Source organism: Prionailurus viverrinus, chromosome D2 (assembly GCF_022837055.1).
Source record: "Prionailurus viverrinus isolate Anna chromosome D2, UM_Priviv_1.0, whole genome shotgun sequence".
Taxonomy (NCBI): Eukaryota; Metazoa; Chordata; class Mammalia; order Carnivora; family Felidae; genus Prionailurus; species Prionailurus viverrinus.
In genome coordinates, this window is record NC_062571.1 from 74,544,018 (window position 1) to 74,571,588 (window position 27,571).

Genomic DNA, 27,571 nt, shown 5'->3' on the forward strand with positions numbered 1-27,571 from the left:
TCAAAACCCGTCGCTTTCTCTGAAAAATTCAGGGCAAAAATAATACCACTTAAAGCTGTCATGAGAACAAAAGAAGACAACGCATGCCAAAGCATTCAGTACAGCACCTAGCAAACAGTAAGTGTTCAATGATGTGTTTGCTATTTCTATTAACTTGAAAATAATTGTCAAGGAATAAGGGAATCGCCTAATTTTACTGTTTAATATTCAGATCTAAAAAGGAAATCTCAGGTCCAATCTTGAGATGACATAAAGCAGTTTTACCACTAAAGGAAAAAAATATTACCCAGATGTCTAGCTTCCATAGTACCTATCTTCTAAAGCAGAACATAAGTCTGCCAATGTGTTTCAGGAGTAAGCTTCAGAATAGCTTTAGAATTAATCAACATTTGACTGCTACTCTGTTACTTTATGTCCACACAAAGATCATGGGGGTAGAAGTGAGATAATCATTTTTAAAAGTAGATAAAACACATTAGATGGGCACTCAGTTGGTTGAGTGTCTGACTCTTGATTTCGCCTCAGGTCATGATCTCACAGTCGTGAGATCGAGCCCTGCATCAGGCTCTGAGCTGGCAGTGCGGAGCCTGCTTGGGATTCATTCTCTCTCCCTCCCTATCTTTCTATTTCTCTCCCCCACTCCCCACCTCCACACCTGCCCTGCTTATGCGTGCATGTGCATGCACGTGCTCTCTCTTAAAATAAACTTTAAAAAGGGGCACCTGGGTGGCTCAGTGAGTTAAGCATCCGACCTCAGTTCAGGTCATGATCTCACAGCTCGTGAGTTCGAGCCCCGGGTTGGGCTCTGTGCTGACAACTCAGAGCCTGGAGCCTGATTCGGATTCTGTGTGGTGTGTGTGTGTGTGTGTGTGTGTGTGTGTGTGTGTGTGTGTGTGTGAAAAATAAGATTAAAAATTTTTTTTTCAATTAACTTACAAAAAACCCACATTAGAGTAATAGGAGAAAATTGTGTCCTAAGGCTGGAGACTTTGAGCAAATCATGTCCATACCTCACAAACCGGCTTCATAAACTAAAAAGTCCAAATACACTCATGGGAAAAGAAATCTCTACACTTAAATAGTTTTTAATCTTAAAAGGATATTTAATGGTGCTTAACAACCTACTGCCAAAAACATCACGAAGATTCATAATTATAAAATACTGAGTTTATAAAAAGCAGCTCTGCTGCCACCATCTGTTCAAAAGAGTCAACTACCTATGGGCCTTTCTGGTCACGCAGAGAAGGCTTATGCACCAGCTAATGCTCCCAAATTCCCAAAAGATACTAATCTTCAGGATTCGGGAATGATAAAGCAATTCTCAGAATCCATCCCTGAAAGCATAGAACTTTTTTCCTATTTTTATGTTTTTCATAACACCTTTTTAACATTTAAAAAAAATAACACAAAACGTATTAATTCAAAATGAGTTACGGACTTAAATGTAAGAGAAGAAAACATAAAAACACATCTTTGTGACCTTGATTTGGACAATGGTTTCTTAAGATGGGACAGCAAAAGCACAAGCACCAAAAAAAAAAAAAAAAAAGATAAATGGGACTTCAATGATATTAAAATTTTTGTACTTCAAAGGACATGACCAAGTAAGTGAGAAGACAGTTCACAGAATGGGAGAAAATATCTGCAAACTGTGTATCTCATATGGGTCTAGTATAACCCAATTTAAAATTGGACATTTCTCCAAACAAGATATGCAAAGAGCCAATAAGCACATGAAAATAGGCTCGACCGCATTAGCCACCAGGGAAATGCAAATCATAGCCACGGAGAAATGCCACTTCGCACTCATAGATGGCTAATAAAAAAAGGAGACAACAAATACTGGTGAGGATGTAGAGAAATGAATCTTTATACTTTGCTGGAGGGAATGTAAAATGGTGCAGCCACTTTGAAAAACAGTTCGTCAACTCCTTAAAAAGTTAACATATGACCCAATAATTCCATTCCTGGGAAATGAAATCAGACATTCACACAAAAACTTAACATGTATGTTCACAGCAGCATCATTCATAATAATCAAACCATGAAAACAACCCTTCAGGCCCATCAACTAAGGAGAGGTAAATAAAACGTGGCATATACACACAATGAAATATTATTTGGCAATAAGAGGAAATTAAGTAATGATACATGCTCCGATATGCATGAACCTTGAAAAGATGCTACGTGAACGAAGCCAGTCACAAAAGACCATATACTGCATGATTCCACATTTATATGGAATGTTTGGAGTAGGCAAATGAAGAGACAAAGTAAATTAGTGGTTACTTGGGGCTGGGGGAGGAGGACTAGTGGGGAACAGGGACTGGCTCCTACTGTGTATGGGGTTTCTGTAGGAGGGACAAAAATATTCTAAAATCGGATCATGGATCATGATGACGGTTGCACAACCCTGTGAATGTACTAGAACACAACAAATCGTACACCCTGCATGGATGGATCGTATGGTATGTGAATTATGTCTTAATAAAACTGATTAAAGAAAAAAAGAATAACGCGTGATCATAACGATAGTAAATCAGTAGGGTTACACTAAAAGTTTTACACATTTGTTTCAAAAAGATGTAATAAATACTTGGTTTATCATTACTATGAGTCAATATGTTGTGACAAGATTACGTATTTCAATAAAATGTAAGCATGATTTTTACCTGATATTCAAGAACAGAAAATATTAAAAGGGTACCTTGAAACAAAATATATTCCAAATGAAAATCATTCCAAATACTGAAATACCACAAATATTTAACATTTAATAGTTTTTCTTAACAATGACATTTGAAGGTACACAAAGCATTAACTGCCCTGACAATGTTTTTTTTTTTAAGGTATTCATTCATTCATTCATTCATTCATTCATTCATTCATTCACTTATTTTGAGGGAGAGAGAAGGAAAGAGAAAGCAGGAGGCAGGCTCCAGCCATGCTGTCAGTGCAGAGCCTGCTGTGAGGCTCGAACTCACAAACTGCCAGATCACACCCTGAGCTGAGATCAAGAACTGGATGCTTAACTGACTGAGCCACTCAGGCACCCCAAATTGCCCTGATAACCTTGATCTTTGATTTGTGACAAATACTCCAGGCACAGAAAACTTTCATTTTGCATTGCTGTCAACTGGTCCAACTGTTAAAAGTACTTCCAAAAACACTTTCAGGTTGGATGTTAGGGTACATTTTGCTTCAGATAACTTTCTAACAATGGAAATAGTTTGATTGCCCAGAATCTGGTTTTGCCATTGAAACGGATACAGCTTTTATTAATCCTGATTTTAGATCAATTTCTGATTCTGTGTCAGAGCATCCTACATTCACGTCTTATTCCATTAAAGCACTTTACAAAGAACTGTAGCCTATGGTCAATATTCAAATATTGGAAAAAGCCGGCAAACATAAGTACTCTAACAAAGTAACTTTAGTTTCTCCCAGAAAAGTTAACAGAACACATGTCATACTGTCAATTTAAGGATTTATTTTGTTTAGAAAACTTGTTATTTCTTGAAACAAAAAAGATATTATTTCTTACAGTTTGTATAAAGTATAGTATGTACACAAATTTATTAACATTTGTTTGCAAGAACACTCCCAGTTACAAGACAAGGCAAAAGCTACACCCAAGACTGCCTGCTTAGACCATGATGTTTCCTCTCTAAAGCTCCGTATCTGGTCCCCAGGACACAGTTCCTACGTCAGTGTTGCCTGTGCCTGCTTGTGATGTGTAATCTGGATTCCTTCAATCTGTAATGACTCTATGTTGAATGTTAAGCTTAACGTTTTCCCCCATTTTCCTGATTTCTTGACTGGTATCTCTTGAGATTTGGAAAAACTTGTAAATTTCTGGAGCAATGCCAGGAAGGATTTCCTAGAAATCCTGGAAATTTTCCTGGAAATTACTGGAAACACAAGTACCAGCCAAGTTAGGTGAATGTAGAAAGCATTTGCTTTCGTTTAAGCAGAACATTTAAAAAACACTAAAACAATTTTCATTCTACACCCCTATGCATATACAATTCAATCTTGAGTTAAACAAAGGCTTTCCATTCAAATTACATAATCACCAGAAATAAGTAGTAACAATCACTGGCTAATACATATTTTCAGTCAAATGAACACTCAATAGATGCTGAATAAGGAATAAACGGCACAAAAACTTTTTACTATACTACTTGGAAAGGGGGAAGGAAGAGTCCATATTGCTGAACAAAATGGCAAAGGAAACTGCCTTTAGACCCCTCTGTCCCCTGAAAGAACTATTATTAGCTCTATGAAAGCTCTTTCCAAGTTCAAAATGTTTATTTTTTTTTTTAAAGGCAAAGGTATACTGCAACCTCACGTTAAATATAAACACAAACACCACCTATCGAAAAAGAGAATTTACAGCACTCAAGACCAAAAGAAAAGTAATTCCTAATCACCCTTCTGTAAGAACCTCATTTTTACAGCAAAAGTGAAAAACAAACAAAAATTTTTTTTATTTTACCGTTGATTCAGTTTTGAGAGAGAGAGAGAGGGGGGGGGGGCAGAGAGCAAGGGAGACACAGGATCTGCAGCAGGCTCCAGGCTCTGAGCTGTCAGCACAGAGCCTGATGTGGGGCTCGAACTCATAAACCATGAGATCATGACCTGAGCTGAAGTCAGACGCTTAACTGACTGAGCCACCCAGGCACCCCCCCCCCCATTTTTTTTTAAATGATTAAGCTTAATTTGAAAAGAGTCTTGCACTGATAGGGAGTCAAATATCAACTCACAGGTTGTGAAAAGAATCAAACTTAGCTGACCTCCTCCTATATGTGCTTACCTGCCTTTACTACCTCCTCACTTCCCCACAAAACCATCCTACTTAGAACTCAACTCTCCTGTCTGTGACAAAGACTTCCAAATCTAATGTCTAGTCCTTGTTCTTCTCCTGTTTTGCTTCTACAACTCCAAGTTTACAGGACACTTTTCTACAGGGAAATCTAACCATGCCCTACTGCTAAAGATATATAAAGTCACATTCATCACGCTCTGAAACAAACACATCGATTACTCCCACTTGTCCTGAAAGGCAGAAGCTATGTCTTGTTGTTTATAACCTCCGATGTCCAAAAAATAATCAATACTCGATGACCAAATCAAAGTCAATGATACCATAATCCTTAACAGTCCTTTGCCTCCCCCGCCTGAATCCACATATTCAGCCACTCAAGAAACCCTGTCCTAGTTACTCTATTTGTGCTTTTCTTTCTGTCCCTACAGATACAGATCTTTCAAGTGTGTACCTCATCACCTTTAACCTAGAACACTACTTAGTCTCTGGGGCTTCAACCTCCCTCTTTCTCTCTGCAATCTGCCTTATAAACAGCAATCTTCTTAACACAGCACTTCTTAATGTCACTTTCAGACACCTTCCGTAACTGCCCTCTGATTAAAGGATAACTACCTTGGACTTACTCTGCTAGCGAATCTGGCTCTGATTTTTCACGTAAACATCTGTATTTCACTCAGGTCCTGAAAATACAAATTCTCACTTTTGTCGTATTGGCTCTTTTTCTAACTGCCTACATTATCATATTAGCTGCTACTCAAATCCACCACCGGTCTGTCTGCCCATCTTGGAAGACACACCTCTTATCCACGAAGTTTTCCATAGCACTTTCAGCTCCAAAATACTTTCTCCTTGCACTAAATTTCTATAGTACTTATTCGCTAAGCCTCCTTTCAAGTAAGACAGCCTTGTGCAGTTGGCTTGTTTATGTATTTGTCTGCTAGCCCCACCTACATTTCAAGTTTCAAGAGTTCGGGCACTGGACTTCCCACTTTTCTGTATTCACCGCAGTGTGGACACAAAGTGAAGGCAGCAGCGACAGAAGAACTGGGAGCAGTGGTGGCAGCCAACGATTACTGCCGGGCAGGGCTAAAAGCTTCTACATTTATTATTTCACTCCGTTTTCACAATTACTCTATGAAACAGGCACTATTATTACCCTAATTTACAGATTAAAAAACTGAGGCACAGAGAAGTTGGGTAATTTACCCGAGATCACACAGCGAGTGAAAGTCTGGGCCACATAAATGTGAGATTAATGAATTCAAGAAATTTTGACAGAAAAAAGGGGGAAAATGTTTTTCTATAAATAAAAAAACACTAGAAGCAGTGATTGACAGTTATGGCATAATGGTACAAAGAGAGGGAAAATTCAAAGACATGATCTTCTTTTGAATTCTGTTTTCTGACCACAGTTCATTTTACAGTTCACTTCAGTTTTGTTGACGGTATCATATATAAGTAAAGAGCACAGCCAACATCACATTTAAAACATTCTGGAGTTTGGCCTTTGAAACCAGAGTTTCGGTTTTAGGTCAGCTAGTTCCTATTTAATTTTCTTAAATTCCTTTATAATTCAGACATCAGAGGAAATAAAATAGCTATGTTTGCTGTATGAAACAGCAGCAAATATATACAGTTACAAAAGAAACAGTACTATTTTCTGACACAATAACCTTAGGGAAGAGGAGGTGGGGGAAGAAAAGAAACACAGGACAGATAAATTCCAAATCTGGAATCTTCTGGAAAGTCTGCTTCTAGTTAAAAGCAACCTAATTATAGGGAGGATTATTTAACTCTACCCTAGAGAAATGTACAGAAACTACGATTTTTTTTCTTTTCTCCCTAGAGGAATGTTAGCAGCTAATAAATACAGGGATAGTCTCAAGATCTCTATAGGAATCGGATTCATTTGGTGGGGTTATGTCAAATTCACAGTCCTTTATAGTTACAGACGTATACGGCTTTAAAGACCTCTAGGAATCATATTCAGCAACAGTTCCAAGAAATTCTTTCCATTTTTCAACAGCCACTTACACAAATTTAAATTCTCATATTTGAGCTAATTTCTTCTGATCTCTCCTCCCATGAAGGAAAAGATTTCAGCCTTCATCTAAATGATACTTCATTATTAGTACACAATTCTGTCCCACCATCTTCTTGAAAAGGTAACATTTAAAAAATAATGACTTGCCCTCAAATCCAAACTTTGTATACTTCTAACATAACATGAAGAATTTCAGAACCAGTTTTCCTTGGTAAGATTTTTTTTTTTTTAAGTTATGAAGAAAATAGAAAGAATGAGGGATTTTGGAGTCAGACAAACTTAGATTCCAATTCTAGCCAGGATGTGATGGACAAGTAACCTATAGATCTTAATCATCTAGAAAGTAGATAGAATAATAGTACTCCTGTAAAGATATCCGAGAGTTGGAAATAATGAATGCAAAGTGCCTACTATATATATTACAGATAATAAATGCTATTAATAATATAAGTATTTGCAGAGTCATGTTCCAAAAAGTATCTTCAAATTTAGCTACACATTTTCCCTTTTTAAAAGAGATAAAATGTCAAACAAGTAAATGCAGATAATATAACAACATCCATTTATCAACTACTCAGGAAATAAAGTTAACACTTAGCTTTATTTGTTTCAGAAAGATTTTTTTTTAAGAGAGAATCTTTATTTTGAGAGAGAGAAAGAGAGAGCATGAGTGGGGCAGAGGCAGAGAGAGAGAGAGAGAGAGAGAGAGAGAGAGAGAGAGAGAGAGAATCCAAAGCAGGCTCCAGACTCTGAGCTGTCAGCACAGAGCCTGACACGAGGCTCGAATCCACAAACCATGAGATCATGACCTGAGCCAAAGTAGGAAGCTTAACTGACTGAGCCACCCACCCGCCCTAGAAAGATTTTAAAAAAACAAAAAACAAAAAACAGTTTTAACACTTGGCGTACCTGGGTGGCTCAGGTCATGATCTCACTGCTCATGAGTTCGAGCCCCACATCAGGCTCTGTGCTGACAGCTGGCAGTTCAGACCCTGGAGCCTACTTCAGATTTTGTCTCTGTCTCTCTGCCCCTTCCCCACTCACATGCTCTTTCTCTCTCAAATATTTAAAAATTAAAACAAACAAAAACCAGTTAACACTAGAGTAAAAAATAACCAAGTGAACAGAATCAAACAATACTAACCTAAATGAAAAGATTGACAATCAATGCAAGCTAGAAATACTTTGTGGTTGTAACTTCTCAAACAGACTGAATTTCAAATTCCATAATGTTAACAGCCTTCTCTACAGAAGAACTAAACATTTTACTATACAACATGGACATCAAAATGTCACCTTGAAGCTGCCTCCCCTAATACAAGCATATCTCCTTTCATAATAATGCTTCACTTTATTGTGCTTTCTATAGATACTGTGTTGTTTGACAATTGAAGGTCTACATCAAGTCTAAATTCTAAAAATATGTGATTCATAAAACAGGAAAAATAGAAAGAAGGGGCAGAGGAGAAAAAAAAAGCCAAAAAACAAAAAACCAAAAGAAACAAACCAAACCAACAGATGAGAGAAAAACTAAAGGACAAAATGACAGACCGAAATACAACTTATTACATTAAGCATAAATGAACTAAATACTCCAAAGAAAAGGCAGAGATGGTCAGACTACACATAAAAGAACTGTCTGTAATATATATTTAAATATAAAGACACAAAAAAACTTAAAGTAAAAGATTATAGAAAAAACCAGAAACCATGCAAACAATAAACATAAGAAAACTGTAGCAGGTTTATCAATATTAAACAAAGTAAGTATCAAGACAAGAAATACTGTGAGACAAAAAGGGGCCCTTCACAATGGTAAAAGGGTCAATATATCAAGAAGACATATGCATCCAATAATGAAACTAGAAAAAAGAGAGAAATTCATAGTCATGGTTGAAAATTTAAATACACTTTTCACTCAGTAATTGATAGAACTAGACCAAAAAAATCAGGAAAGATACAGAAGATCTGAATGACTATACACACAGGCAGTCCTTACTTTGAGTTACTGCATGTGAGAACAGTGTCCCCACTTTCCACTGTTCTGATATGCAAGGTTTTGGTTAACACAGTTCCATGCTGAGTAAGGACTATCTGTATATGTTTTTGTATAGTTTTGAATTTTGGAAGCATGTGAATGCTATACGTATTAAAATGAGAATCAATAAGGATGCAAAGGCAGCGGTGTGAGGGAGGGAGACTGAAACCGAAAGCAAACAACAACAACAAAATAAGCCCAACCATATTTCAAATGAATAACATAACACATTGAAGGGGGAAAACTAACCTAATTTATGAATACAGTACTTGACCAGATGCCCTTAATCTTGGGTAAAGTAGGGGAGAACTGCAAATAAATCCTGAATTCTTTTTCGTAAGTATGCTTTCTCTTTTTGTACGGACAAAGCAATTCTGAAACTATCTCAGATGTATTAAAGAATTAAGCAAATGAGTAAATTGTTGATGTTATTGGGAGCCAGGGCTCAAGGGACAAAAATACGAAAGGGGTAAGAACTAATGCAAGGAAAGCCCTGTGAGAATGAACTGGAATTGGAAGTACTAGAACTGGGTGAATTCATGACTTCTAAATTACGTATGTGTTGTATGTATTATATACGTGTAAGTGTCTACACACACATGTATTTCCTAACTGTCTGCTAAAGGGGCTTCTGGTTATATATGAGTAGCAATGAATACATCCAACACCCAGATCTTGATTTTTTAGTTATCATTTTCTACTAAAGGAAACTAGGGCTCTTTGGAAAAACAGCTGATTCCAGGACTGTGACAGAGAAGAAACAAAATGAACCTAGCAGAGCTGTTATACCACAAAGTGATAAAGGCCTTAAAAAAGAAAAGAAGAGGAAGAAGAAAAAAGACAGGATTATGCTATAGGCAGCATACAGCAGTCAGTCTGAGGGGCTCCTAGAGGCCACAGAGGACAATTTAAGCACCAAAATAATGAAGGACAGTAAAGAAAGAAACAGGAATCCATGAATCCATGCTGGTAATAGTTAATTGGGAAATAAGGGAAGACTCTTGGTATAGAGCAGAATGTCAACTGCTGTGGTTTTCTTTGTGTTAACACTTGAAAAAATTTTAAATGATGTATTTTTGGAACCCAGTAAACCAAAACAACACTTCAGAAGCTGCTGACAAAACACAGACTCAGTGTGACTCAGTGAAGAACTGACCTTAATTAGAATCTCCTTCGATCTATAATTAGGGACAGGTTATCCTAAATATACTACTTTGGAGTACAGAGCTCTCACACAACAAAACTTCATAGTTTTGCCTTCACCAACTATAATCTTAGTTTGTTTAAAACGTGACTAACTGGTTGATAAAACCAGCCAAAGAAAAGAAAATGTATCCATTACATCATTGTCTTAACACAAAGACGTATATGACAAATCCCTCTAGACTTGAGTGCCAGAATTTCTTTTCCCCCAAAAACCACGCACAGTGTACCACGAAATAAGAGCTAAGTAGTCCATCAAGTTTCCTTTGCTGCCGGAAACCTGAGCTTTTCTTCTCTATACAGTTGTTTTAGATATAATTTATCTTCTATTTAAATGCACATGGGCCTATATTTTGTTTGCAAAATATCTCAAATCCTTTAAGATGGAATTTATAAAATAAATTATAAACCTAAAAAACATCGTAATATGACTGCAACACTAATTGGAAATAATTTAGTCTTCCAATAGTGCTACGGATACAGCAATTTAGTTCATCTGTGCTTTGAAAGTCAGCGTTAGTGCAAAAAAAATTCAGAATGACTTTTTTTTTTAAACTCTGACAAAAAGTGTTAGAACCAATTTTTACAAAGTTGTGTTTCTGCCCCCAACGTTTTACCTGGGAAATTCAAAACTATATTTCAGATAATTTGAAAAGAACTTCCCTTTACAGTGTGAGACCTAAAACTTTTAAAGTAATAAAATTCAGGGGTGCCAGCGTGGCTCAGTCAGTTAAGTATCAGGCTCCTGACTTCAGCTCAGGTCTTAATCTCCTGGTTTGTGAGTTCGAATCCCGTGTCAGGGATTCTCTCTCTCTCTCCTGCCCAACCCCCGCACGCAGGCGCGTTGCCCTCTCTCTCTCTCAACAATAAAAACATTAAAAAAGAGAATTTACAGGACTCTCTCTGCCCCTCCTTGGCTTGCACTGTCTCTCTCAAAACAAATAAACTTTAAAAATAAATATATACATAAAAATTCCTAGCACAGTATCTCTTTATTACACCTCATCTACATCATATTAAACAAATGTATGTTGAATAAATGAATAATAAATCTTCTTCAAGGCTATCTTTGCAGGTCTGGGGATGGGTAGATGAGTAGGCAGATACAGGAGAAGCACAAAATTTTGTCCAAAACTGCTCTTCAAATGTTTGAAAGTTGCTGTGATTATTTTGGAAAAAGTAATCCAATGTTATGATTCTGAATCTATAAGAAATGTAAATGTACAAGAAAATTCACTGAAAGAAAAAAAGGAACATCAGGACAAAACTTCCTTAGACACAGACCACTTGAAAAATGTCCTTCCAGATGTTAGAAGCAGCCCAAATCTTAATTAGGTATTTAATATTCACGCTTACCATACCATATTAGTTTAGCCACTTAAAACTCAGACTTGTGCAGAGCTGTGTTTTTATGTACGTGTCATTTTACCACACGATGCAGTCCCTTTCATAAAATCTACAGCATATTTAGTCCTTCTATGATGAAAAAAAATCCTCTGCAGCCAGACTTTCTGACATAATGATGTACAATACTGAATCATTCCAAGGTAAAAAAAAAACAAAGTTTAGCATACTACTAGTATATTAAAAATTAACCTATCAGCAAGGACACAAATACACTGGGTACAAAACAGAACTGTGTACTCAGGCACTTGTTTTTATTATGGGCTGGAAATAAAAATAGAAGTGATAAGTACCCAATAAGTAGTACAAACAAGTGTCACAGAAATGCAGCAAGGAAGACTGGTTTCCGGGAGCAGAACATGGGGTAAGGCCATCGGCCTGGACTAGAGTGGGCTGTGAACACAAGAAGCTTGGTTCTTTAAAATATCTATGGCAGGGAATAGTGAACTATGATCCATGGGCCAAATCCAGCCCCCTGCTTGTTTTTGTGTTACCTATAAACTACCAACGGTTTTTACATTTTTAAATGATTGGAAAAAAAAAAATCCAAAGAGGAGTAGGTCATGATACACAAAAATTATGAAATTCCTATGTAGACTTTTATGGAGACACAGCCATACCACGTCCATCTGTTTACCTGTTATCTAAGATTTCTTTCATATTACAAGGCCGAGCTGAGTAGATGCCACACAGACCACGTGAATCATAAAGCCTAAACTATTCACTATGTGGCCCTTGAGAGAAAACATTTGCCAAACTCCTTCCTGAGAAAGGCCTATGTGGCTGAGGCGCTAGGAGTGAGGGGCTGGGAGGAAAAAGAAGCTAGAGAGGCAAGAGGGGCACGTGGGCCATAGCAAGGATTTGCGTCTATATTCTAAGAGTAACAGGGAAGCCCTTAAACAATTTGAAGTAAAGTGACAGGAAGATTTGCATTTTAAAAAGCTCATTCTGGTGGTTACACGGGTAACCAGCATGAGGAAAAAAGTAAGGATGTTAGCGTAGTAAGTAGTTTAAGCAGGATATGAACATAGCTAAGACTTATGGGTCTGGGAAAGTAAAAAAGGAGGCTGGGCAAGATTATTTGTGAGATGCCTTTCAGCTCTAAAATTTTAAGAATCACAGGGGTTTCTAAGTCTGGTTTTGCAACTTTTCAGGGTATTTCCAATGATCACAAACAAATCTCAAAAATGTTATACTATGTAACATTTACTATATATGTTATACATATAACAACTCTCCAATAGGAAGTTAGAAATATGCCAACAGAGCATCAAGCATCTAAAGTTTACTGAAGAATAAATGATCCTCTCCATTAGAATACTTTCTAAAATATGGTTTAAATTTTTTGCAAGCCGGAAAGGACTAGTTTTATGAAACTCATGGTCAAAGAATTACAGTTCATACATAAATGAACACAATGGGGGAACAAACACAAATGTGCTTGCATAAATTTTCACCGCACTTAAACACAAATGTGCTTGCATAAATTTTCACGCACTTTCCCATAATGTAGCAATGAGGGAACAAAGAACATACCTGCTACATTCTAACAATGTAACTTTGAGACGGCCTTCGGTAAGTGCCCACTGTTGTATATGGATATGTTCTTCTTCATCTTCTTCAAATCCTTGCAAGGTTTGGAATGGAAAAAACGGCTTAAACCTGAGAAAAGCAAAGATAAGTCTAAATTTTTGAACAAGAAACACCACAGCTTAACGCATAATAACAAAACCTATCTGTAGGAAAACAACACAAAACGAAAACCTAAACTGCACGTGCCCCATAAATCCAAAGCTTACCACACTCAACTGGCAGCAGATGGTACCTTCTCTGTGGCACCCAGACCCCCCCCCCCCCCCTGGGTTTTTGGCATGCTCTCGGTGACAAGGCAGGACACTTAGAAAAAAGAACGAGAAAACCTGAAGATCCCCATTAGGCCCTAAAACTTGGGTGGGCCAGGAGAACGATTCTTTCTGGACTAGATGGAAGAGTGTCCCTACAGTACAAGATCAAAATTCAGAATGCATTTTTCATGGAAACAATACAATTGATAGTAATTAGCACATGATAATGATTACTCATCACAACGACATCAACAACAATCAGTGACGGCAAGGATAGCATCAGAATCGTTTACTATTTGCCAGACAGTGTGCTAAAGCTTTCCAAGCTCACAATACTGAGAGGGCTGATAGACTAGCTTCCCTCCCCAGATGAGAACAGCGAGCCTCACAGGTTAAAGGATTTGTTCAATGTCACATGGTGGGTGGCAGTACCAGGATTCAAGCCAGCATGATTCCATCAAAGCCCAAATTACATAACACTTCGGTTACCTATGAATAATTCAGGCTTGTCCTATGTGCTTATTGTTTAACACTTTGGTTTTCACGGAGAAGCTTGTGCTGAGTTATGAACTGTAGCCTTTAAAATCTTTAATTTGAAACACAATTCATACTCCTCCATTAAAGCAAAGGACAAAGAAAATGAGAGAAAATTGGGCTCGGGAGCGTATAGTTTTCAATGCCCCTTATACACTGTTACTGGACCCAGCATTTGTCTGCTTCAAACTTCAGTGCTTCTCATTAACCTCACACAAAAAAGACAGTCAAAAGTCCTTGGTTTCTCACATTCAGGGTCCACCACAATTTATTTTCCCAGTGGCATTTTTCGCTATTAGAAACCATCCTTTCTAGGAAGTGCAGTCGCCTCAAGTACCCAGAAGATACCATGCATATTCCAGCTCTCAGGTCTTTCGAACCAACTGGATGTTTTCCCTACTTCTGCAAGCCTAGACAAATCCTAAACACTTTCCATAATCGGCTTTAGGTCCTAGATCACAGCAGAGCACACGCGCTGCTTTCACTCTTTATTTTGCAGTCACTTAAACTGCTGTGCATTTATGCTTTGAAATCTCAAATGTGACACGCTCACGACTGTTTGTACCCTTCATGCACACCATCAGGACTCAAGTATGTGTTGAGCTTGTTTATAAAAATCCAATGCTAAAAATGAAATAAACGTTTAGAAAATAATAGCCTACTATAGTTCATACGGGAAGATATTGACATAGGGGGAGAAACACTGTTTTATGGTTTCCCCGTGAAAAGGATTAAAGGAAAATCTTTTTAGGGACAGACAGAAACACAAACAATGTCCTGAGTTTTTCTCCTGCTTCTGAACTAGATGGGAAACAGAAAGTCCTCTTCAGCTCCTTAATTTGCATTTGAAGTCATTTGGTTCAAACTCGCACCAAATTTTTGAAAGGAAAAAAAAAAATTAGGAACTAAATTCATCATGCTAATACAATGTTGTAGCTGAGTGCTTTTAACACACAAACCTCATGGCTCCTGTAGAACATGTGACTGTCACTCTGTGAAACATTACGAAGATCACTATACTATATACACAACCAACTTTGAATATAATAATGCAGCTAAATCAAAGCTGCTCTACGAATCAACTTTTCTTGTCATGTATAAACTTACAATTCAGCAAGAATATTTTCCCACAGGTGTGTGACTTCAATGTTCTATGGAATAAAATCTAATTTGGTTTATTAATGCTTCTAGCAGCATTTGCTAAAAGTGTTTATGCACAAAAGGACATTAAAATCAGAAAAAATGTATTCCATTTAAAAATAATACACTAGGGGCGCCTGGGTGGCGCAGTCGGTTAAGCGTCCGACTTCAGCCAGGTCACGATCTCGCGGTCCGGGAGTTCGAGCCCCGCGTCAGGCTCTGGGCTGATGGCTCAGAGCCTGGAGCCTGTTTCCGATTCTGTGTCTCCCTCTCTCTCTGCCCCTCCCCCGTTCATGCTCTGTCTCTCTCTGTCCCAAAAATAAATAAAAAACGTTGGAAAAAAAAAAAACAATAAAAATAATACACTAAACACTGGGATAAAGCTATTTGTTCACCAAGCTAATAAACAGAATCCACACATTTGCATCCTCTAAGGACACTGTTTTCAAAAATTTGAAGTCTAAGCCTTTAAGTATCTCAAACCAATAAAGAAATCCAAACAGCAAAGCAGGCTACTTCTACCCCTTAGTTTTGTCTTCCCATCCAACCGCACTATCCTTCCTCAGGATTCATTAGCCTTTCTTCTGTTAGCCTATCAAACATGTCACTGTTTTCTCACTCAAGTTCCCTGAACAAGCTACCTGTACTTCCTCCTGTAGAAGCCTTAAAAAACCAACCCAGAAAGATCAACTTCTAAGATGACAGCACGGGTGGGGGTGGGGGTGGGGGTGGGGGGGTGCCTGGGTGACTCAGTCGGTTAAGCATAGGCCTCTAGATTTTGAGTCAGGTGGTGATCTCACTCTGCGTCAGTCATGAGATCAAGCCCACCCCCCACCCCTGCCCCCACCAGAGCCTGCTTAAGATTCTCTCTCCCTCTCCTTCTGCCCCTTCCCTGCTTGTGTGCACACACACGCTCTCTCTCAAACATTACATTAATTAAATTAAAAAAATAAAATGACAGCAAAAGAGATCCACTGACCCACTCTGCAATAAAACTGATGCAAGTCATTAACATAGACACAGAAACAAAACACTTCAAGCCTCGGAAATGGCCCTAATGGTAAACAGCAAAGGGAAGAACTTCTATTCGTCAATTTTCTTGACTAGAAAATTTGGTTAAGAAAAGTGAGAGTGTGTGGTGTCTAAACCAAGACGGGCCACCCCCCCCCCCCCCCCCAAGCAGGCTGAGCAAGGAAGAGATTCGTCTCCAGACCTCCAGACCGCTTGCACCTGGGCACATGGTGGTCTCACCTCCACTCCTGAGGCCTTTCTCCCGGGGGGAGAGACAGAGACAGAGACAGAGAGAGACAGAGGAGGGCGGCAGTGTTTCTCATCCAGCCCCCCGCTGCCCAGCATTGAGGCTAAGCGCCAGGCCAGTCGAGAGATGGGAGCTCCCTTCCTTGAAAGGCCCCGATCTGTGGGCCGGAGACTTCACCCTGGGCACGGAGCGCACCGGAGCCCTCATCGTCCTCGCTCTGCCCCAGGACACAACGGTTCTGTGCCCAGAGGGGACAGGCTGCTGCCACCCCTGAGCCCCCTCGCACCCAGCTTCTGGAGTGGGAGTGGCACTCACTCAGGGAGAAGCCGGCCGTTGTCCCCAGCCCCAGCGCCAGTGCCCTGGCTCAAAAGATTTTGCTAAGGGGTAGGAAAGGGAAAGGCGGGCTTTAAAAAAGCTCCTAACCTCTTCCCGAGGCGCTAACTTCATACACCAAAGAATATGGAGAAGCTCAAACCCTACGTGTGCTCTGAAGAACGAGGGAGGTGGTGACGAAAGGCAGCCGGGAGATTCACGGATTTAACGAAGATGCAGCCTAAATAAAGGCTGCCCTGGTCACAGGAAATAAGACGGGGGGAGGATCTCTCCTGAGGTCAGAACAAGTACCAAACGCTGACCTCAAAAATTATTCCTTGAAAGAAGCCACAATGCGACTGGATTCGTTGGTGGAACAATATGTGCCCCCGGGGCACTGTTGAAAACGGCAGGGTGAGGGGTAGATGGCACTAAAAGAACCCAGGCAATCACTAAAAAACAAATAAACAATAAGCCCTGGGAGAGGGGGACCGTGCTCAAAGCTGCTACAATAGATTATCTAAATATCTGATTTCCAACCAAAATTGTGAAGCTTGCAAAGAATCGAGAAAGCATGACCCCTGAAGCAGAACAGGCAACACAAACCGCCAGGAAGAATGACCAGGTGCTGGACTGAACAGAAAAAGACTTCAAAAGAGCCATTAGAAATACGTTCACAAGACATTTTTAACAGCATGATTAAAGCAGTAAAGGGAGGTATTATCACAATGTCACACCAAATAGAGACTATCAATAAAAAATATAGGAGTTACATTAAAAAAAGAACCAAGTGGGAATTCTGGGGTTGAAAACTAAAAATGGAAATAAAAAATTTCAGGGCACCTGAAATGTAACTGCAGAGCCTGGTCTGTAGCCCCTGAGGTTGACTTGATTACCACCCAGTTTTCTGCTGGAATAACACACTTAACCCGGGTGGCCTAGTTGGTCGAGCATCTGACTCTTGATTTTGGCTCTGGTCATGATCCCAACCAAGGGCTGTGGGATGGAACCCTACAGCATGGAGCCTGCTTGAGATTCTTGCTCTCTCACTAAAAGAAAAAAAAGAAAAAAAAAGGAAAAGAAAAAAAAGAAAGAAAAAGAAAAAGATTTCACCACCAAAAGGGTTCTCAACCATAAATATGAACTGACAGAAGAAAAGACTTAATGAATTTGAAGAGAGAGCAACAGAAGTTACACAAGCCAAAGAACAGCCAGGAAAAATAACAACAAACAATGAACTGAGTCTTAGAGAAATCTAGGAGACCATTAAGCACACCAACACACGTAATGGGAGTGCCAAAGGAAGGGAAAGAGAGAAGAGAGGAGGAAAGGAAGAGGGGAATGGAAAAAACAAAGAAATAACAGAGGCAGCCAGTAAGCCCCAAAGCCCCAAATTATAGGATTCCATTCATATAAAAATCCAGAATAGGGAAATCTATAGAGGCAGAACGTACATTCATATTTAGGGTTGGGGTGGTAGGGGGGGTTAGGAGAAGGATAGCTGAAGGGTACGGGGTTTTCTTTTTTGTGGTGATAAAACTTCTAAAATGGACTGTGGTGATGGTCGTACATATCTGTGAATATACTAAAAGTCACTGGAATGGAAGCTTTAAAAACATAAGTTTATGGAATATGAATTATATCTGAATAAAGCTGTTAAGAAAAATCCCAACCCAGGAGGCGCCTGGGTGGCTCAGTCGGTTGAATGTCCGACTTTGGCTCAGGTCATGATCTCGTGGTTTGTGAGTTCGAGCCCCGTGTTGGGCTTTGTGCTGACAGCTCGGAGCCTGGAGCCTGCTTTGGATTCTGTGTCCCCCTCTCTCTCCGCCCCACCCCTGCTTGTGCTCTGTCTCTGTCTTTCAAAAATGAACAAACATAAAACAAAAAATTAAAAAAAGAAAAAAGAAAAAGAAAAATCCCAACCCAGTTTACCCAGAAATAATTTCTTTTGTCATTGCTTTGATATGTAAATGTTTGGTGTTTAAATAAGAAATAAAACCATAAACGACACACCTCTGTTAAAAAAAACTTAGAGCCACTTTTAAGGCTTATGAAAAACAAAGATTTATTGAATAGTCACTATATCAGGTACTGACTCAAAGCATTTATTTGTTCACCTAATACTTACAACAGCCCCCAAACAAGGCATTAGCACACTGTACATAAAGCAACAGTCGTAGAGGCCTCATACATCCTACACACTGAAGGCAAAACCGGCATTAGCCTGCTAGGGCTGCCCAAACAGAATACCACACGCTGGGTGGCTTAAAAACAGAAATGTATTTTCTCCTAGTTCTGGAGGCTGAAGTCCACCACTAAGGCGACAGGAGGTTTGGTTTCTAGTGAGCCTCTCTCCTTGGCTTGCAGACAAGCACCTTCTTGCTGTAATCTCTCATGGCTTTTCTCTCTGCACACACACTCCTGATGTTCATTCCTTTTCTTATAAAGACACTGGTCCTACTGGATTAGAGTTCCATCCTTATGACCTCACTTAAGGACCTTAATTACCTCCTTAAGGGCCCCACCTCAAATACCGCTGCGCTGAGGGTTAGGGCTTCAACATACCAATTCTGGGGGAAACAATTCAGTCCACAACAGAATGCAAATGTTAACTCCAGAGCCTGATCTGTAGTCCCTGAGGTTGATCTGATCACCACCCAGTTTTCTGCTGGAATAACACACTAAACCTGGCCTGAAGGTACCCGGCAAGGACCCGGCTCACGGTTTCACGTATATTACTGTGCTTGATCCACAAAGTAACATGGGGAAGCACAGTCTGCAAATCATTTCTGCATTTCACACAGATGAGGAAACAGGTACAGAAGAAAACAGAGAGACTGCTGGAGACTGCATCCTTTATTAAAAAGTTACATGAAAATAAATGCCAGCAAAATGAGGGCATAAACCAAGAAAGAAGCGATCCAGAAAAGAGTCGATCCAAGTCCAGAAAGCAACGATCTCCTAAACCCAGATGACAGGTGTGTGGCAAGCCAAGAGACAAGCCTGGTTTGAAATGGGTGATGAAGGCTCCGAGAAGATCTCTAGGAAATAAGGGGAATGAATAAGATAGGCAGAAGGAATGAGAAGGGAGAGGTTAATTTTTTAGTTAAATCTTGAAAATTTGGTTAAGGCAATTAGGTAAAAAAAAAAAAAAAAATTCAAACTTGACTGTAGGGACATATTGTTTTGAATGGCACAAAGATTTTGAAATTGGAATACAGAGAAGGAAACATAAAGCTGCATATTAGGTAGCTCTACAATAAAGAAAAATTATGCAGACGTAGTAACAACGTAAATACATAGACCGGTCAAGGAAGAGAACTCTGAACAGAACACAAATGTTATTGATTATGTACAAATAAGGATGCAGTTCAATGCATGAACTGCAAACAGTGATATAGCTAAATCAGGAAAAGGCAGAAGGGAAGACGCAAGAGGCCATCACCTAGCTAAATCCTCACCTACCTCAGAAGGAAGTCAATCAACAGACAGTGTCTGACGTTGTTAAATCAAGAACAGCAACGGGACATTGCTGAGCAATAAAGAGGTAACGCCATGACTAATTAGCATAGCTAACTTTACCAAGTGCTTACTGTATAACAAGCATTACAATGATTAATTCTTAATAATTCTATGAGATGTAATGAATTCTCATTTTGTAGATGAGGAAACGGAGACACAGAAGTTATACAGCTAGTAAGCAGTAAGAATCAAGATAAGAATCAAAGCAGTCAGGCTCCCAAATCTGTGTTCTTAATCAGCACCTCTTAACACTTGTTAAAGAAACAGTTACAAATGATTGATTCTGAAGAGTCTGACTTCTGTTAGGAAAGTAGAGGATTTAGGGAAGTGACTGCTGACTTTCATACTAAGTCCTGTCACATGTGATTTTTTTATTTGATTTTTAAATTATGTACATTAACTTGGGGCGCCTGGGTGGCTCTGTCGGTTAAGCGTCCGACTTCGGCTCAGGTCATGATCTCCTGGTTTGTGGGCTCGAGCCCCGCGTCGGGCTCTGTGCTGACAGCTCAGAGCCTGGAGCCTGCTTTGGATTCTGTGTCTCCCTCTCTCTCTGCCTCTCCCCTGCTTATGTTCTGTCTCTCTGTGTCTCAAAAATAAATACAAAATAAAAAAAAATTGTTTTAATAAATTATGTACTTTAACTAAAATGAAAAGACAATACCAAATGTTGAAGATGTGAAACTGCTAGTGTAGACTATCGTAACTACTTTGAAAACTCTGTGGCAATATTTACTAAACCTGAACAGATGCATAACCCATGACCCAGCAAACCTACTCCAAGATACATCCAACAGAAATGTGCACAGTCACCACAAGACATGTATAAGAATATTCATAACAGGGCTATCCAATGGTCCCTCACGAGTAGAAGGGATAAACTGAGTACAATCACACAGTGGAATACTCCACAGCAAGTATAATGAACAAACTACATCCGTGCACAGTAACATGGATTAATTTCACAAACATACTGTTGCGCTAAATAAAGAAGCTAGAAAAACGATGAGTGCACCCAGCATGGCTCAATTTATATAAAGTTCAAAAACAGGTGTAAAAAAAAAAAAAGAAAGAAAGAAAACCAACCCAAAAGCAATGGTGACAGAAGTCAAGAGAGCTACGCTGAGAGAGGGGAGGGTAGTGACTGGGTGGCATTCAAGGGACTTCCTGGTTGCTGGTAATATTCTATTGCTTGTTCTGAATGCTGTTCTGTTCACTTTGTAAAAATGCATTGAAATGAATTTTATAATAGTGCACATTTTAAGTGGTGAGTTGTATTTTAGTAAAAGTTAAAAAAAACATGTTTAATTTAAAAATGTACATTACTTTGGTAACATTTTAAAAATATACAGTATTTAAATTTTACACCTACAAGAGAAGCCAAGCCTTCTTCTCATATGTGGATCCGAATCTTTTTTAATGTCTAAAATATGTTTTTTCTCTAAGATGTTTCTTCAAGAATGCTCTATAAGCACCCTGAATGCCAGCTGGTGACATCTCTGTCACATGGCAGCAATAAAACTGTTTGCAAACACTGTGATCTTTAGAGAAAAAGGGTTTACTACAAACCCAATATAAAAATAGTCTGAGGTCTAAATCTACTCTTGACTTCAACATGAGCTCTGTGTCTTTGCCAAAGTAATAAATCTGCTCAAGTCTTCAACTCAATAAAAGGGAAAACTTCCTAACAATTAGAGCTAGTAAAAAAAAAAAAAAAAAAAAAAAAGGCACAGCTATCTCGATGCACTGCATACCTTCTATCTCTAGAAATACTCAGGTAGAGGTTGGACGAGGCTTTGTCAAGGAGGGAAGGTGTCATGAAAAGAAACACAAAAATAAGAATCATGCAAGGCCAACTCCAAGAGATTTTTTTCAAAATAATCAGGGGAGAGCAGTGATGCCCCAAAGTGGCCATAGGTTAATGACTGTCTGCTACAAACTATGGGGGTTTACTGAACTACTCTCTTAACTTCTGAATAAGTTTTAAATCTTCCCTAATGAAGAATTAGAAGAGGTCTGTTCAGTATACTAAAACAATTTCAGTTCTCTCTTCTTTCTCCTTTCTCTTCTATACTTTGTTTAGCGACATCATTTGTTCGCACTGCTTCTATAAGTTCTATATATTGATGCCTAAAAGTAAATTAGACACCCTTTCTTGAAACTGGCACCTTCTCTCCTGTTTTCTCTTACTGGCACCACCGACTTCATAGACACTTGGAAACCTGATGTTACCTTTTACTCTTTCCCTTCTCGCGACACCCATCCGTTCCACCTCCATTCCCTTCTATGTACTGGTGAGATGTCTCTTCCACTCTTGTTCGGTGTTCCCCATTGGCCTGGTTTAGGTTTTCACTAGTGACTTACAAGGCTAGGATTTCTGAAGTCAGGTTTCCTCTTCTTTAAAAAAAGTATTTTTAAATCCAAAACGAAAGCCTTCTGCTTCTTTAAGTAAAAAGCTACTTCATAGGACAATTACAAAGACTTAGAGAGTTCACACGTGAAATAGTGGGGCTCCCAATGTAAGAGGCACACAAAGCCTGGTTTTCTTCCTTCTCCATGCTCAAGTCTCGTCAAACTGGCTTCCTCAGGGAATCCTTAAAGATACCATCCAACGTCCTGATTCAGTTCCTTCTGCTATTTCTTCCACCAAACCATACCTCCATCCCATCACCCGTGTCTAAAGATAAACTATCCTTTACTGGTCAGCCCAAACGTCATCTCATCCCTTTCCACCAATGTGCTTACAGACTCAAAAGACCACAGTCTTGTTTCAGGCTTGGGAATATAAACAACACTACACCCTGCCTAAGGAAGAGAGTAGAACGAGCAGTTCTCAAGAGGCAACTGGGAATTGAGTGTTTTTTGCCTTTCAGTCTGACGGTCTTGGCTCTCTTGCATTAGGAACTAGAACACCTAAGTGTGCTTTAAATTCTCCTAAACCAAATATATAAACTAGATAAAGCAGGGGTGATCATCTTCAAAACGTTTCTCTACTTACCCTTCTTCAGAGGTAGCACAGTATTCCTTTAAAAAATGACCATTTAAGTATCACAAAACCTCAGCTGCCCGTAACTTCCCTGGTGCGCATTATTGTGCAAACTATGGCACACTAACACAAAACTCCATGTAAGCTAGAGGGAAAACAAAGCACGTGTGGCTCAAAATACTCGTACTTTTCTATACCTACATTTCAAAGTTCCAATTTTACTTGGACAATTCAATCGATACTACATCAAAGGCCATTCGCACACCGACTCCCGAGAGACTGCCTGCTAAGCGCTGTGATTCCCGAGGTAGTCCTGCGTAGTGAGCCCCTTTCCACCACTCACCTCCTCTCTGTAAAGGGCAGGCTCCACCTGCTGTTGCTTCCTCGCCTGTGTTCCAAAAGCACTTTCTACACGCTTCTATTATGCCCCTAATCACCCTGTTTACATGTCTGTTTCTCTCTGGTTCTCCCTCACACCACCCCCTCCTCCCAACTAAATCGCCAGCTGCCTGAAGGAAAGAAACATACGCGACAGCTATTGGAGAACAGGGTCAGGAGCAGACTCTGGAGCTTGAACAGCTTGGCTTGGGATTCTGTTCTGCCACTTCCCAGTAATATAACCTTGAGCACAGTGTGACTTTAAGCCTCAGTTCCCTCATATGAAAAAGGATAATAATTATACCTACCTCAGAGCTGTTACAAGGACTACGTGAAATAATAAAAAGCATTGTTCATCCCTCACTCCTCAGCTTCTTTTTGACGAGGCAGTTTAAAGCAGTGTTAGGCACACAGGTTTTAGAGCCGGTGCTTGGTTTTGAATTTTGGTTCTTACATTTACTAGCTTTAAGACCTTGGACAAACTACTTCAACTCTCAAAGCCTCAGTTTCTTCATCTGCAAAAGTAAGATAATAATTATTACCTATCTTAATAAGGTTATTTTAAGGATGAGATGAGAAAGTTCACATAAAGCAGTAGGCACAGTGAGGGGCTCTAGAAATACTTCCTATCAAATTTTCTATTTATCTATTTTAAGGCTGATCTCCTAGAGACTTAACACAGGGCCAACTCCTTCCCTTCCACAAAGAACCATTTCGGGAGTGTGCGTTCACCAAGTCTGATGTTCAAAGTCACAGCTGTTTGTCTTCCTTGGATTTTAGATTCCACATGGCCATGACTTCAGTCGTGATACCAGTTGGTTTTTTAAAAATTGTGCTCTTTGAGAGGATACCAACTTGCAAACGCAGGGAAACAAATTAACAATAGCCAGTAGGGCCTCCCTACCCTGGGTGTTCCCTTTCTACCTCTGCATCATTAAACTTCATAACTTATATAACTAAAGCACATATGAGAACTGAATATAGTCAGACACCGACTTAAGGAAACCTATGGAGAATTGTTCCATTTATGGAATTCCTGCATGTGCACCACGCTGACAAACCTACACTTTGGAAAAGGATCGCAATTCCTGTACTCCCAAGGAGAAAAAAGTAGTGGTGAACAGTTACGAAACTAACAAGGACAACAAACCCAGTTATCAAAACTTCCCCCCGAGGATCTATATACCCTCCACTTCATACAAAATGTTCACTTTTATCCCAAACTCCTAATTCTGCATAGAAGAATCAAGACCTAAAATGCTTCACAACTCTCTGATGTAGTTTTACATATACACTGAACAAAAAGAGTGGTGACAGAGGCCACAGGTCCCTCACAAGAGAACTCAATAGGTGGTGACTCAAAGGTGAGTCAATGTTAACCGATATCCTATGCACCAGAGAGACAAAGTATCAAATGAGAGGAGTCGCTCAGGGAACCAAAGCCATCCTCTTGACCACGTCTGATAAATCTCGTATGCTTTTGTGTTCATCGCAACTCACAAAGTGAGGGTCCCTTACCATAGCCTGTGATGAATGAAATTGAAATCCTCAGCTTTCACAAAGCTGGGGGGGGGAGGCAGAACCATGAGAAGAGCTGTCCTCAAATTCAAATCCCCACTCCTCTCTGCCAGCTCCCCCAACACACACTTTAGAGTAAGAGAATATAAAAATTACTATTTTATTGGTTTCTAGCATGTCTATAAATTATATAATACCTTCACATACATCTGTGATTCTCATGATTCATAACAACATACGGCATTGTAAGTCTTAGTTTATAGATGAAGAAATTAAGGATGAGGAAGTTCAAGTGGCTTTCTGTGATCGGTCGGTGATCACAATGGTACAATCATAACTGCAACAGATCCACTCAAATCTGTGCTCCTCACAACACCAAGATGTAAATACTATAAATCAAATGAAAATGTATGTTTGAAATGTTCATTCAAGCTGACTCAAGAAGCGAGGCAACAGAGGTTCCTCCTTTATAAATGGTAAAAATAAACACATTTGAGATTATACCAGCAGTTCTCAAATACCTGGTTCACAGGACCCCTACACATTTTAAAAATTATTAAGGACTCCAAAGACCCATTGTTTATGGGTTATATAGACATCTACCACATTAGAAATTAAAAATAACACTTTTAAACATAAGAATCCACAAGCTCACATTCCATCAACTGTCTGGGTGATGATGTCCTCACACATCATATAACTCTTGGAAAACACCACTGTACCTTGTAAGAGAATGGCACTGAAAAAGGCAAATAGCATTTCTGTATTACCATGAGAATCGTTTTGACATGGTAGACTCCTCCTGTAAGGGTCGTGGAGATCCAAAGCGGTCCTCAAACCACACTTTGAATACCACTCACTGAGTGGGGCGCCTGGGTGGCTCAGTCAGTTATGAGTCCAACTCTTGGTTTCAGCTCAGCTCATGATCTCACGGTTCGTGAGCTCAAACCCATGTTGGGCTCCTTCACTGTCAGCTCAGAGCTTGCTTGGGATTCACTCTCTCTCCCTTTCTTTCTGCCCCTCACCAGCTCACACTCTCCTCTCTCTCTCAAATAAAGAAATACACTTAAGAAAAGAAAAAAGAAAACTACAGAGTTAAAAAGTTAACAGAAAAAGTTAACAGCTATCATGGCAATTCTTCTTCAATTCTAAGTTCTAACCTGTTATCTTACTTTAAGTACACTGTTTCTCACTACTGGATTAAAAAAAAATTTAAGGAAGGAGTGTTTTATTTATTCCCTCCTACCACTAATTCTCTTTGCAATGTATGGTGCCCTGGACAAAGATGGTACCACACATTTATGGGGTAAATTGAATCTCTTCTAAACTCTAGTGGATAGAGGAAGAGAAAACATCTTAAAGCAAAATTATCACCTCCCTACTATGATAAAGACATGAAAAATGAAGTGTATAATACAGAGGTCAGATCTTCTTAAGCCAGTTAGATGCATCAAACGGACAAAAACTCCATTCAAGACATGGAGGAAAAGATCTAAACGAGAAACGAGGAGAAAGTTAATGCTTTAAGGTTATAACTGTCCAGCTTTCTCCTAAGTTTTCTCTATCCAAATAAAAGTAGCAAAGCATATTCTGAAGTATAAATGGTTTTAATATTATCTGTATCTCTGCTTCTCTTACCTCAAGTTGGAACTTATTAAATATTTCTTTAACTTAGTAAATATTTTTAAGAATTGTACCTGTATATTTGAGAGAAATCCAGACATGAGACCTCTGCAGAAATAACAGATAAGTGAATAATAATGCCACCTCATAATTACATAATTTTTTCTAAAAATTTTAAAAACTTTAATTTTCATACAGTCTTAAAAATAACACGTTGCAAGACTTACCCAAGGATACACTAAATCAGCAAATCAACAGTAATTTCAGAAATACAAAAGTAATTCCCAGTCATCTAATCCTACTGTTTCAGGGCAAAGAGGCTAAGCTACTTTCCAGAGAAACCGTAAGAGCACAGAGCATCCCCAAGACACCCCAACAGTTAACAGCACAGACTGTGGTCTAATAAATGCTGTTGACTAGCATGATTCTCAGAATAATGGAGTCCAAATCTTAAATTGATACCATTAAGAATTCCAAACATTTTGAGTAACTTACTCAAATATTAAAAAAAAATAGTTTACTAAAAAATGGCTTAAAATTTAGATAAATTGTATTCATGGGCTTTATTACAGACTAAGACTGTCAGGAATTTTCTCCTTATACCTCACTAATTTCAAAATACCTGAACTAAATTCAATCTGTACTATCTGCCACTCCAGTATTAGTAAATGAAGGACACACAGTTTGCTACAAACATTTCAATTCTTCCTATGTCAAAAGTTTGCAATGGAGTCCTGACTAAAACCCAAAGTTAAATACTGAGAACTAATAACCTTTCCAAATATTAGAATAGACCAAACATCACCTGTCCTAAATCTTACAGATTATACTTAATGGTAAGAACAAAATAAGGCTTTTAGTGCATTATAAAAATGATTATCATACAGTGAAATTGGCTATAATAGAATGGCTCTTACTTCAGCCACAGCAAGTTTCACAGAA

General features: G+C 39.0%; 1 protein-coding gene across 1 annotated transcript in view; it reads right to left on the reverse strand.

The window, feature by feature from the left end:
* PDZD8 (PDZ domain containing 8) overlaps positions 1–27,571 on the reverse strand; it is a 69,321-nt gene that overhangs the window by 30,994 nt on the left and 10,756 nt on the right. Inside the window, exon 2 of the mRNA XM_047825173.1 lies at positions 13,054–13,179. Coding sequence (XP_047681129.1) covers positions 13,054–13,179 — 126 coding nt within the window. The remainder of the gene's footprint in view (positions 1–13,053; positions 13,180–27,571) is intronic.